Source organism: Fopius arisanus, unplaced genomic scaffold (assembly GCF_000806365.1).
Source record: "Fopius arisanus strain USDA-PBARC FA_bdor unplaced genomic scaffold, ASM80636v1 scaffold00036, whole genome shotgun sequence".
NCBI lineage: Eukaryota > Metazoa > Arthropoda > Insecta > Hymenoptera > Braconidae > Fopius > Fopius arisanus.
Window position 1 is genome coordinate 935497 of NW_011887775.1, and position 11752 is coordinate 947248.

The window sequence follows — 11752 nt, forward strand, 5'->3', positions numbered from 1 at the left end:
TCGGAATTCTTCCCGGATACAGAAGATACAGAAGAGAAATTCTTCATCAACGGCATCTGGAGCATCTGGAGCAGCAACATCTATAATACTGGAGGAGAAGGAATGGAACATCATGGAGTTGCTCATTTTGGGGTTCGTTTCGTTGTCTTTCCTCTCGTTTTGGAGTCCATCTGAAAATACGTCAATCGCCGCTGGAGAAAATGGGGTTGGAATTCAATAGCTCTTGTCCTGTCCTTTGATACTGATCGAAATTCCAGAAAAAAGATCTAAATTTTCGTTGAAATTTTTGTAGCAAACATTTTTCAAAAGTATCCGGCGTGCCACCTCTTCGCATGTTATATGCTCCTGATACAAATCGCGAAAAATCGGACAAAATTTTCGTCAAAATCAGCATTTGAAAGTCGGATTTTGTATCAGGATCACATGATAACCGAGTAGGTGGCACGGTATTTCCCGCTATATGCTGAAAAATTTTTGAAAAATCGGGGATTTGTATCAGGAGCACATGATAGCCGAGTAGGTGGCACGGTATTTCCCGCTATATGCTGAAAATTTTTTGAAAAATCGGGATTTTGTATCAGGATCACATGATAACCGAGTAGGTGGCACGGTATTTCCCGCTATATGCTGAAAAATTTTTGAAAAATCGGGGATTTGTATCAGGAGCACATGATAGCCGAGTAGGTGGCACGGTATTTCCCGCTATATGCTGAAAAATTTTTGAAAAATCGGGATTTTGTATCAGGAGCACATGATAGCCGAGTAGGTGGCACGGTACATTCTGCTAAATCGGTATTTTTTTTTCTGCTGTGATGACTTCTTTTTGCCGCCATTTTGTTCGATTCTCCATTTCAATTTCTCCAGCCAATCAGAGTTCCAGAACCGGATTCCAGCAAAATTAACTAAATAACTATATGTTTTATACGCATAACAGGGGATTTAATAATAAATAAACTTTATAACACCATATTTGATTTATTTATTTATATTTTATTGTTGCATAATAAAAGTACATGGCAAATACATTGGTTTTATTTATAATTATTATAATTATTTACAACACAGTTTTATTTTTATTAAAGGTAATTGAATAAATGCAATTAAACATTTTTTTCAATTACCTTTAATAAAAATAAAACTGTGTAGAAAAAAAGGGAGACCTGGAATTTTTATGAAGGAATATTAATTCCTTCATTAAATAATTATAATACATATGTAAAATTGAAAAAAATGTTTAATTGCATTTTTTTCAATTTTACATATGTATTATAATTATTTAAAATTTTTTTCGAAAAGTCAAAGTGATAATATCCACTCAATTCCTTTGGAGTAAAAAAAAAGCAAATGACTTGGTGAAATTTCTTGAAGAAAAATGAAAAGTTTAAATAACCGAAGAAATTTATTCATATTTCCATTTCTCCTTTTCATTTTATTTATCTGTCTCAACTTTACCTAATTTTTCAAACATTATCAGTTTCTTTTCGAGGAAAATTTTTTGAGACGAATAAAGTCCAATAAATATAATTGTAAAAAAAAAGCAGACCTAGAATTTTTATTTTTATTTTTTTTTAAATGCATTTAAACATTTTTTTCAATTTTACATATGTATTATAATTATTTATTGAAGGAATTAATATTCCCTCATAAAAATTCCAGGTCTGCCTTTTTTTTTCTAATTATATTTATTGGACTTTATTCGTCTCAAAAAATTTTCCTCGAGAAGAAACTGATAATGTTTGAAAAAGTAGGTAAAGTTGAAACAGATAAATAAAATGAAAAGGAGAAATTGAAATATGAATATATTTCTTCGGTTATTTCAACTTTTCATTTTTCTTCAAGAAATTTCACCAAGTCATTTGCTTTTCTTTTACTCCAAAAGAATTGAGTAGATATTATCACTATGACTTCTCGAAAAAAATTTTAAAACTCCAGGCGAAATGACAATCCCTGTTTTGCCGCCCACGCAAAGGAAACAGAGATGTCGACTTTGCAATTGGATGACAAAACAGCAATGATCTACTATGCCGACCGATGGTAAAACAGTATCTGCTTTGCCGGCTGGCACTTCCAGTTGCAAAAAAATCCGTTGAGGTGGCAGCACCATCCACGTCTCCCCCACTTCCCACGACGTCACATCCGGAAAGATTCACGATCCATCGGCCATTTTGTTTTTCGTCCAAGCCCAGAGTTCTCGTCTTGTCGCCAAAAACCTCCACCAAAAACATCTCCTTAACCCCAACATCACCCAGTCACGAGCAGCCGAAGTAAACAGTCGAAGTGCAGTACCAGAAGATCGAAATTAAAAAAAAAATCACCAATAATCCAGTAATCCATTATAATTGAAATTGTCGTGTGCTAATGCGTGGCATTTCAGAAACATCACCAAGTCGCACAATGGCGGAGGACTTGGACGTGGAGGCAATGCTGGAAGCACCATACAAAAAAGGGGTAAGTAACAAATAATAAAAAATCATTTTCATTAAGGAAAAGAAAAAAAGTGAGACAAACCTGAAGGAAATGATGGGACGTGTAAGATCGACTGCGGCATTGATTTACCACTGGGCAGGTGTCACTTGTGGGAATTAGTCCAGAGAGAAGTAGAGAATTTAATGAAAAAAAAAAAACACTCGTTTTAATTGATTTATCAATGCCATGATTTTCTGTACTTATAGATGGTACATTGTACCCTCTCGGTCGTACCGATGCTCTACAGCAAGTTCCTTGAATGCACTTGATAAGAGGTACTTAGTCATTGCCATCACTATCATCATCTTTATTTTATTTTTTTTACTCTTGTTTTACTTTCTCTTTTTGTTTCTATTTTTTTTTTCAATTCAGCTGCGAAGGAACGGGGATTCAATGTCGTCAATACCTCTTGTTCAATTGGTGGAGTTCACGGGCATTTGAGACCTGGAAATATAATTATTATATAATTTCGAATTTCGACTGATCTCGAGTTATTGATGATTATAAATCGCGAGTGAAAATCATCCCTGGGCAAGTTTTTTCAGAGGAGCATTAGGAATTTTTTCAGAACGAGGGAAATGTTTCATTGAAATATTATTTATCTGTCCAATTAAATTGATTAAATTGCACTGCAATCATTGATAAAAATTTGAAAAACCCTGAATTCTAATAATTTTTATAATTTTCTGTTCCAATTTCATTTGATATAATTTTCCATCATTTTCAAATAATTCACTAAATCATAGAATTGAACCACAATTTAACTTCTCAATCCCCGAAAAAGCATAGATACCTGAATAAATCAACAGATAATTATAAATTTCAATATTCCAATTCATTTTTAATTACCGTCAAATTATCGCGTTAGAAAGAAAAATTCCCAAAGTACGATAACTAAAATTTCTCATGAGAACCGGCAGCAAAAAAAAAATCGTCTCAATTTCCCCTACTCCATGCCTATTGTCAACGCCCCCCCCCCCCCCCAAAAAAAAACGCCTGACAAAAATAAGAAATGCGTGTAAATTAAAAAAATTGAGAACTGCGAGTAAATTTCGGCTCAGGTAAATCTTAATTATTAAAAAAATAATACATAGATTTTCTCAGAGCTAATGAATTTACTCGCAATTATCTCAGTACTGGGGTAATTATCCCGAACACTAGGAACTTGACAAAAAAAAAACAAAACCCTTTAAAAAAACAAAATTCGTACTGTCTTTGACGAGGGCTCTCTTTTGCAGAAGAAAAAGGATGTGTGGTTGGCCATTGGTAGTTTAAGACCAAGGCATGCTCAACCCAAGATTGCTTTCCTAAAACCCGATAAGCGATTTGGTAAGTTTGAGACGGGTTTTGCGACTCGGCAAATTCACCTCTCATTGCCGAAATTGTCTAGAGAAAAAAAAAAAAAAAATCACCCTATCCATTAAAATGATTATTCGTGAGCTCGTGATGATGATGCGCTCGAGGGAATTGGTATATCCGGAGGACATGAGGAGTTTTGTTAATCCAACATTATTAAAAATCAGTTGTTAGTTATTATTAAAATTTAACTAACTTGATATTATTTGCTTTTTGTCCCCTTGTTCGCGACTCCCTGCCATCTTGGCTGGCTGGCATGGCATTCAACTGTTTGCTGTTTCGTAGGAGCAGGAATCGTCCAAAGATAAGTCCAAGGAGAATGGGTCCAGCAGGAGAGCATCTGGGTGAGTTTAATCATAAGTTAATCACACTTTGTTTACCACTTGTTGGCATTGAGTCGAATGTGGCACTCACTCCCTCCCCAATAAATTTTAAGCACGTGAAAAAAAAAATCCCAGATAATTCTGAACTCTAAATAATTGATAACCATTTATAACGAAAAATCTGAAGATAAAGTTATATGAAAAAGCCATCATTCACTCAATTCCTGACATTTTCTTGATTTTCTGTTCATGGCACATTGTCACACGTATTGAAAAACCCGAGAGCATAAGAATAAAAAAATAGCAAAACGAAAATTAAATAAAAAAAAAGTAACAGACGGTAAGCATTGACGTGACAGTCACTCTCAAAAAATATTCTCTTTGTTATAGACACCGTACAGTTAGTGTAAATGCCGCTTTATTTCGATAATTCCCAAACGGTAATACCCAAGTGATGGTGAGTATTAGCCGACGTTAAAAAAAAAACAATTCGGTAACGAGTCAGTTATCAAAAAAATCGGTGATTATTCATGATTGACTGGACTCGGTTATAACGAGATTATTATTTCTCACCCATTTTTCATCGACCGAGTCAGTGTTTTGATGACCACGAGGATACGTTTAGAGAAAAGTAATTAAACAATTTTCCATTATTTTTCATTATTTTCAACAAAAGAAATGTTATCTGAAAAAAAATTTATTGAATGATTGAATGAATTGTTTAAAAATTTTTCTCTCCACGTAAAAAGAGTATTCTATAAATTGAGATTTGATAATGAATTTTTAGGAAGAGCAGACATCGTTCTCGGAGCCGTTCGAGATCGAGAGAACGTCGATCGCGTCGTTCTCGTGATCGTGAGAGAGATGGGCACAGGGAGAGAGAGAGGGAGAAGGAAAGGGGGGAGCGTGATCGTGATCGTGATAGGGATAGGGATAGAGAGAGAGATAGGAAGAGGAGGTCAAGGTCTAGGGACAGAAAGGAGAAGGAGAGGCATCCTGAGAGAGGTGATCGAGAAAAAACGAGAGAGAGGGATAGGGAGAGGGAGAAGGAGAAGGAGAAGGACAGAGATAGAGAGAGGGGTAGGAGGAAGAGATCCTTGACACCCATCACTCTCCCCAGGGCACGACCTCCTTTTGGAAAAGGGGTCAGTCCCCTAGGAATGTAAGTACTTCCTCAAAATTATTGTCATTATAATTCAAAATAAATAAATATTAATAAATAAATTACAGACGAACAGATGAACTCACCCCAGAGGAGCGTGACGCCAGGACAGTGTTCTGCATGCAGCTCTCCCAGAGAATTCGAGCCCGAGATCTGGAGGAATTTTTCTCATCAGTTGGAAAAGTCCAGGACGTCAGATTGATCACTTGCAACAAGACGAGAAGATTCAAGGGTATAGCGTACGTAGAGTTCAAGGATCCAGAGAGTGTGACACTGGGCCTAGGCCTATCAGGACAAAAACTCCTGGGTGTACCAATTGTTGTGCAGCATACACAAGCTGAGAAAAACCGAATGGGCAATTCCATGCCAAATCTTATGCCCAAGGGCCAGACTGGACCCATGAGGCTGTACGTTGGCTCTCTCCACTTCAATATCACTGAGGACATGCTCAGAGGTATCTTCGAGCCCTTCGGCAAGATTGACAACATTCAGCTTATCATGGATCCTGAGACTGGACGCAGCAAGGGGTATGGATTTCTCACATTCAGAAATGCTGATGACGCCAAAAAGGCACTGGAGCAGTTGAATGGGTTTGAACTTGCTGGACGACCCATGAAGGTAACTGATTATGTATGTTGGATCATTGTCAAGGGACAGCATTGGTTGCTACGTTGGAGATGACTGGATGAATAATTATAAAAATTTAATGTTCATTTTTTCATTGACATTCGTTGTATGAATTTTATTCATTATTTATTTAGGTTTACTTACCCCTTTTTAGGTTGGAAATGTCACTGAGAGGACTGATCTCATGCAGGGACCATCGCTGCTTGATACTGATGAACTCGATAGAAGTGGAATCGATCTTGGAGCCACTGGAAGGTAATTCATTTGGAATTCATTAATGATTCTTAATTATTTTTTTCTTGAAATGAATTAATCATTTAAATGATCAACTTACTTTTAGATTACAGTTGATGTTTAAACTGGCAGAGGGAACTGGCCTGGAGATACCACCAGCTGCTGCTAATGCCCTTAATATGGCACCTGTGATAACAACACCTCAGCCACCGCCTCAGGCAGCACCACCAATAGCAACTCAATGTTTCATGCTATCCAATATGTTCGATCCACAAAAGTGAGTAAAAATATTAATGATTCTTCTCTGCATATCAAGTAGACCTGGTGGAACGAGTGCCCCATTCTGCTGGGGGTACAAATATGCAAAATTGATACGTCAATTATCTCATATAAAATTATTCATCATTGAATTAATTTCTGATAATTACGTGACAATTAAATAAATTGTTATTAATGCTGTAAATGCATACCAAATGTTCTATTCCTTCTGCTTGTAGTGAGACAAATCCAACTTGGTCCAAGGAAATTCGTGACGATGTCATTGAAGAGTGCAACAAACACGGTGGGGTATTGCACGTGTACGTGGACCAAGCATCGCCTCAGGGTAATGTCTATGTCAAATGTCCATCAATAGCTACAGCTGTTGCAGCAGTGAATTCCCTCCATGGGCGTTGGTTCGCTGGAAGAGTCATCACAGCTGCTTACGTACCACTCGTCAACTATCACTCGTTGTTCCCTGATGCCATGACAGCACTCCAATTACTCGCACCCAGTGCACCTAGAAGAGGAATTTGATTCTCCTAATCAATTGGCCAATGATTTTGACATTATCGAGGGTTTTTGTCGATCATAGGTCGACTGGGCACATTTTTTTTTTTTCACGGGGAAATAAATATCAGTCATGAAGACTTTCCAGTCATTTATTTGCTGTTGGAAGTCCTGTAGGAGTTTCCATTGACTCGAATTTTTTCAACCACTTCAATATTGATTCGTGATAATTCGTTTCATACAAATGATAAAGTCGTAATGTAAAATTTATATCGAATTAGAATTGAAAATAATGCAGAAAACTAACGAAACACCATTTGCCCTCCAGAATTGTCGCGAATAAAAATGAAAAATAGTCGAGAAATTCTCAATTTTTGTTAATTATTTTTATTTGATCGAAAGATGAATATATTATTTTTTTGGGTAATTTAACTGAGTGAATTCTTATTTTTCTTTTGTGATCAATCGATTTTTCTTATGAAATTAATATTTATTTCAAGTTTAAATAATTTGACTTTTTTTTAAAAAACTTTCACTGAATTTTTCAATGATGAGAATTAATCATTGCGGCGAATTGAAGTTGAAGATGAAAAATATATTTTTTGAATCTAAAGTGTGTAATTGGAAGTTAATAATTCAACGTAAGATTAATTATTAACAATTATAGGGAGTAATTGTTTATCTTACATTTATTATTAAGAGTCCTTATTGGTGTGGAGATGAAGGGCATGTCTGCTGACATCTTTTACTTATTTCATCATGAGTAATTACTAGTTTTGAGGAGTGAAATGTATATAAATTTTGTAAATTATCGAGTTAGTGAGGTAGGATGTAACGGATTTTAATTGAAGTAAACAATTCGTATTACCGAAATGTAAGCTTTATGAGGAATATTAAAAGTGAGATAAAAATATTCTTTTTACTGTAATTAATTTTCTCCCAAAGTCCATTGAAGAGATATTTCGTTTCAAATTCTTATCAATATGAAAAGTAATTGATCAGACAATGACCTCCACTCAGATATTTAAGGAATGAAATAAGAGAAACTCACCGGTCAATTGAAAATGATTACTCCCCTCCAGTTCCTCCTGTCCTTCAAAATGGAGAGGGAAATAGTTGCAGTGGCTCTTCTTGTCGTGGATGTAAACAAAGAGGATTGACTAAAGTAGAGGCTTAGTTCTGGTTGTTTAAGTAACCCCAGCAGCATCGTAGAACTGCACCCCAAGGGAGAGAGGGTGCAACACGCAATGCTGGGGTGTCCATCAAGTCGACAGTGTGAATTTTGTTTTCTGCGGCATGAATGCTTTTTATTTTATATTTGTTCAACTGATATTCAGCCGACTGTAGAACGAGCGGAAGGGGGAAGCCACATCTTGTGGAATTTCAAATGGAAAAAATTATTGAATATATTGAAGATATACTCCTAATGAAACTACACTCATATAATGAGTGCGTTGTATAATCGGCAGCGTGCTTGGCTTGCACGCGGACGGCTAGGGTCGGTTTCGAATTTTTTAATTTTAATTTATTTTTTTCCCCTGATACTTCTTCGAAAATTTCGAATTTCGACTTTTAAGATTTTTAAAAATCGAGGAGGTATCCAGTAAAATTGAAAAATTCCGTTTTTAAACGATATTTCGATTGGTTAGAGATTTACAAAAAAAAAATGGAGCTATTTTGTAAAAAAAAAAAAAATGAATGATGGGGGAATCGAACCCGAGCCGTTCGCGTGCCAGTCAGGCACGTTATCGATTAGACGAAACGCTCATTATAAAAATTTAATTTCATTAGGAGTATATATTTTGAAAAAGTATTGTTTTCAAAAATTTCGAATTTTGCAATTTCAGTGAATACCTCCTCGATTGTCATGTTCCCCTGATACTTTTTCGAAAATTTCGAAAATTTCGAAAATTTTGAATTTCGAGATTTCGGATGTCGATTTTTGAGATTTTCAAAAATCGAGGAGGTATCCAGTGAAATGGAAAAATTTAGTTTTTAAACGATATTTCGATTCATTAGAGATTTACAAAAAAAAAAAATTGGAACTATTTTGTAAAAAAAAAATGAATGATGGCGGAATCGAACCCTGGCCGTCCGCGTGCCAGTCAAGCACGTTACCAAGTAGTCAACGTGCTTAATTTAAAAATATAATTTCATTAGGAGTATATATTCAATATATTGAATAATTTTTTCCATTTGAAATTCCACAAAATGTGGTTTCACCCTTCCGCTCGTTCTACAGTAGGCTAAATTTGAGTTAAACGAATGAAAAACAAAAAGTATTCATACCGCAGAAAATAAAATTCACCACGTCGACTTGATGGACACCCCCGCATTGCGTGTGGCGCCCTCCCTCTCTTGGAGTGCAGTACTACGATCCTGCTGGGGTCCCTCAAACCCCCAGAACTGAGCCTCTACTTCAGTCAATCCTCTTTGGATGTAAACATCGCAAAACCTGACAGGCCCCATTTGCTGACCTGAAACGAAAATAAAACTCATTGAAAACGCAGAAAAATCCACGAAAAAATGTGACTGCACCCGAAGGCCTATGAACCGAGGTAAATACAAAAAAAAATGTTTCAACAAAACATTCTAACTCGACCCACATTTCCCGCAAGATTTTACTCGAAAAAGACCAAAACTCTCCAAAAATGTGCAATTCCCCCCCAAAAAATAAAAAAAAGACAAGCTATCCTAATTTCTCTCCCAGATCCCCAAAAAATCCAAATTTCTTCACTCACTAATTTCCTTGCAGTCGATTTCCAAAATGGAGGTCATGGAGACGGCGGGAGATTTAAAATCGCCGGACGAGGACGTGCTGGAGATACTGGAAGATCTGGAGACGTACGCAGAGGATATAAATGATGATTTCCGGGAGAAATCTGTGGCGGAGAATTCAGTGAATCCTAAGAAACCATCGAAGACCGGTGTCGAAGGGTTTTTGGATATTCTGACATCAGGAGCACCACGACGCAGGAGAAAATCGAGGAGAGGCGGTAGAAAGAGATTGTGCAAAAAATGTGGCATTCGAAAAACCGAGGGCTGCACATGCCCAAAACCTCTGCCAATACCCCAGGGACCGGTCTCTCGAAAAATCTCCAGACGTCGGAATAAATCGCGAGTCTATTCCCCAGCTCCTGCTGTCGCACCGATGATTGTTCCTGTATTTTTCATCAATGATGTCTTTCGCAGGCCGCAGGATCATCTTGCTTGGTGGAGGATGAGCAACAAGTGCTAGAACCTAGTAGATTGATTTATAATGGATTTATGTCGCTTGATTTGTTGAATTATCAATTGTAAGAGTGGAGTGATTGAATGAATGAGTTTAACAATTATATCGATTATTTACCTCGATATTTCCCGATTCATGCAGTGGCTATTGTGATGACACCGAAAATTCCATGTAAAATTTCGATTTTTCCACATTCTCACATTTCACTATTGCACAGATTAGAATAATCCTTCCGGGAAAAGTTTACGGTAATTAATAGGAGGGGAGGGAGTGAAACAAAAATAATAATAATCACTGCACCACTCGCGACCAATCGGAACTCACGAAGAAATACGAAGAGGACACGATATTTCGACACTTCTCGGGGGTACGACGTACTTTTAATTTTCCCACGGATTTAGTGATAACAATTCAACCGCGAAGAGAAGAGGAATAATAAGATTTATCTGGTAAGTATTTTTTGAGGAACATCTCTGAATCTATGAAAGATAACGAAAGAGTGTCACGACCTTTTTTGCAGCTCTTGTTGGGCTCTCCAAAAAAGGTTATTAAAAAAATTTCAATGTCTCAATTAGATCCAGAGATATGTTCCGAAAATTCAACTGGAGAGTAACGATTTGTTTTCACGTCTCTTCACTCTACAGCGAGTTGTATTAGACTGAAAGTAAACTCTCTTGTGACTCATTGCCGGTGGGAAAACAAAAGTAAACATGTCTCGCTTTTATATCGAGAAATTCTAAGAATCGAATTTCCCCGAAAGATCGACAAATGTAAACAGACGCTCAAAACAGGGAATAGAAATTATTCCCACGTGTTTAAAATTCAGTGCGAAATTATTTTCTCAAAATCAAATAAATTTTTCAATTGCAATTAATTCTCGACAATTTCCCGGTCAGAATAAATCCAATTGAAATGGCACCAATTGAAAACTGAAATGACCCCCTTGTACCCTGAAGAGGAAGAGGAAGAGGCACTCCTGCAGGAGATTCTCCAGATTTTCGAGAAAGCCTCGGAAGATCGGGAAGAAGTGGTTGAAATTTTTCCAACACCTCCACCCACTCCCAGCATCGAAAATCAGAAGACTCAAGAGGATTTAATATATCGTCGATCTCTACCCACCAGGAAGTATCAGCCCTGGTGGTGCTTTCAATGCCATGGCTTTGGCCACAAATTTTGGGATTGTCCAGTGACATTCTGGAGAATCCCCTTTTGCAAAACCTGTGGCCTATGGAGTTACGAACTGATAGAAAAACCTTGCAATAATTTCCAAGATCCTCGACACCGTGCAGAAGGGTTTCGTCGACGTCAACGTTCCTGCAGAAAATTGTAAATTACACATTTATTCACATTCGTACAAGTTAATTCATTTTTTTATGTATTTTTTTTTATTAAATTATTCATTCATGCCATTATTTTCATTTCTAATTCAGTTAATAATCATTGAAAAATCGAAAATTCATGATGATTTAATCCATTAATTAAATTCATCTGAATTCATTGTGGATTATTCAATGATTTAATTAACATCATAAAGATGATTATTTTTTTATATTACAGTAATTGTTAACGTTGAGTTTACAATCA

General features: G+C 36.5%; 2 protein-coding genes and 1 long non-coding RNA gene across 5 annotated transcripts; 2 read left to right on the forward strand and 1 right to left on the reverse strand.

The window, feature by feature from the left end:
• Positions 1–1644: 1644 nt before the first annotated feature.
• On the forward strand, positions 1645–7173 carry Caper (RNA-binding protein 39-like protein Caper). 2 transcript variants are annotated; one of them, XM_011304126.1, is made up of 7 exons: positions 1645–2448; positions 4108–4166; positions 4933–5307; positions 5376–5937; positions 6089–6189; positions 6275–6445; positions 6666–7173. In XM_011304126.1, the coding sequence occupies exons 1-7, from the start codon at positions 2359–2361 to the stop codon at positions 6961–6963; spliced, it is 1656 nt and encodes a 551-aa protein (XP_011302428.1). In that variant the 5' UTR covers positions 1645–2358; the 3' UTR covers positions 6964–7173. The 2 variants fall into 2 exon arrangements, with proteins under 2 accessions (XP_011302428.1, XP_011302429.1); XM_011304127.1 differs by having other exon boundaries at positions 5376–5925.
• Positions 5898–6359, reverse strand: LOC105266176 (uncharacterized). The gene is made up of 3 exons (XR_892143.1): positions 6269–6359; positions 6079–6182; positions 5898–5988 (listed from the first exon to the last, which is right to left on the reverse strand). It is a non-coding gene; the product is annotated as an uncharacterized lncRNA (long non-coding RNA).
• A 2175-nt stretch (positions 7174–9348) lies between the features above and the next one.
• On the forward strand, positions 9349–11242 carry LOC105266179 (uncharacterized). Of its 2 annotated transcripts, XR_892144.1 has the most exons (3): positions 9349–9494; positions 9692–10617; positions 11065–11242. XR_892144.1 is itself a non-coding variant. In XM_011304128.1 (2 exons), the coding sequence occupies exon 2, from the start codon at positions 9704–9706 to the stop codon at positions 10172–10174; it is 471 nt and encodes a 156-aa protein (XP_011302430.1). In that variant the 5' UTR covers positions 9360–9494; positions 9692–9703; the 3' UTR covers positions 10175–10271. The 2 variants fall into 2 exon arrangements, 1 of the variants encoding a protein (XP_011302430.1); XM_011304128.1 differs by lacking the exon at positions 11065–11242 and having other exon boundaries at positions 9360–9494; positions 9692–10271.
• The last annotated feature ends 510 nt before the right edge of the window (positions 11243–11752 follow it).

Excerpts from the sequence above, each read along its gene's own strand:
- Caper (XM_011304126.1), top strand. The coding sequence starts at position 2,359 with ATGCGTGGCATTTCAGAAACATCACCAAGTCGCACAATGGCGGAGGAC. Across the intron at positions 2,449-4,107 it reads AAGCACCATACAAAAAAGGG|GAGCAGGAATCGTCCAAAGA; the intron begins GTAAGTAACAAA and ends GCTGTTTCGTAG. Across the intron at positions 6,190-6,274 it reads GATCTTGGAGCCACTGGAAG|ATTACAGTTGATGTTTAAAC; the intron begins GTAATTCATTTG and ends ACTTACTTTTAG.
- LOC105266179 (XM_011304128.1), top strand. The coding sequence starts at position 9,704 with ATGGAGGTCATGGAGACGGCGGGAGATTTAAAATCGCCGGACGAGGAC.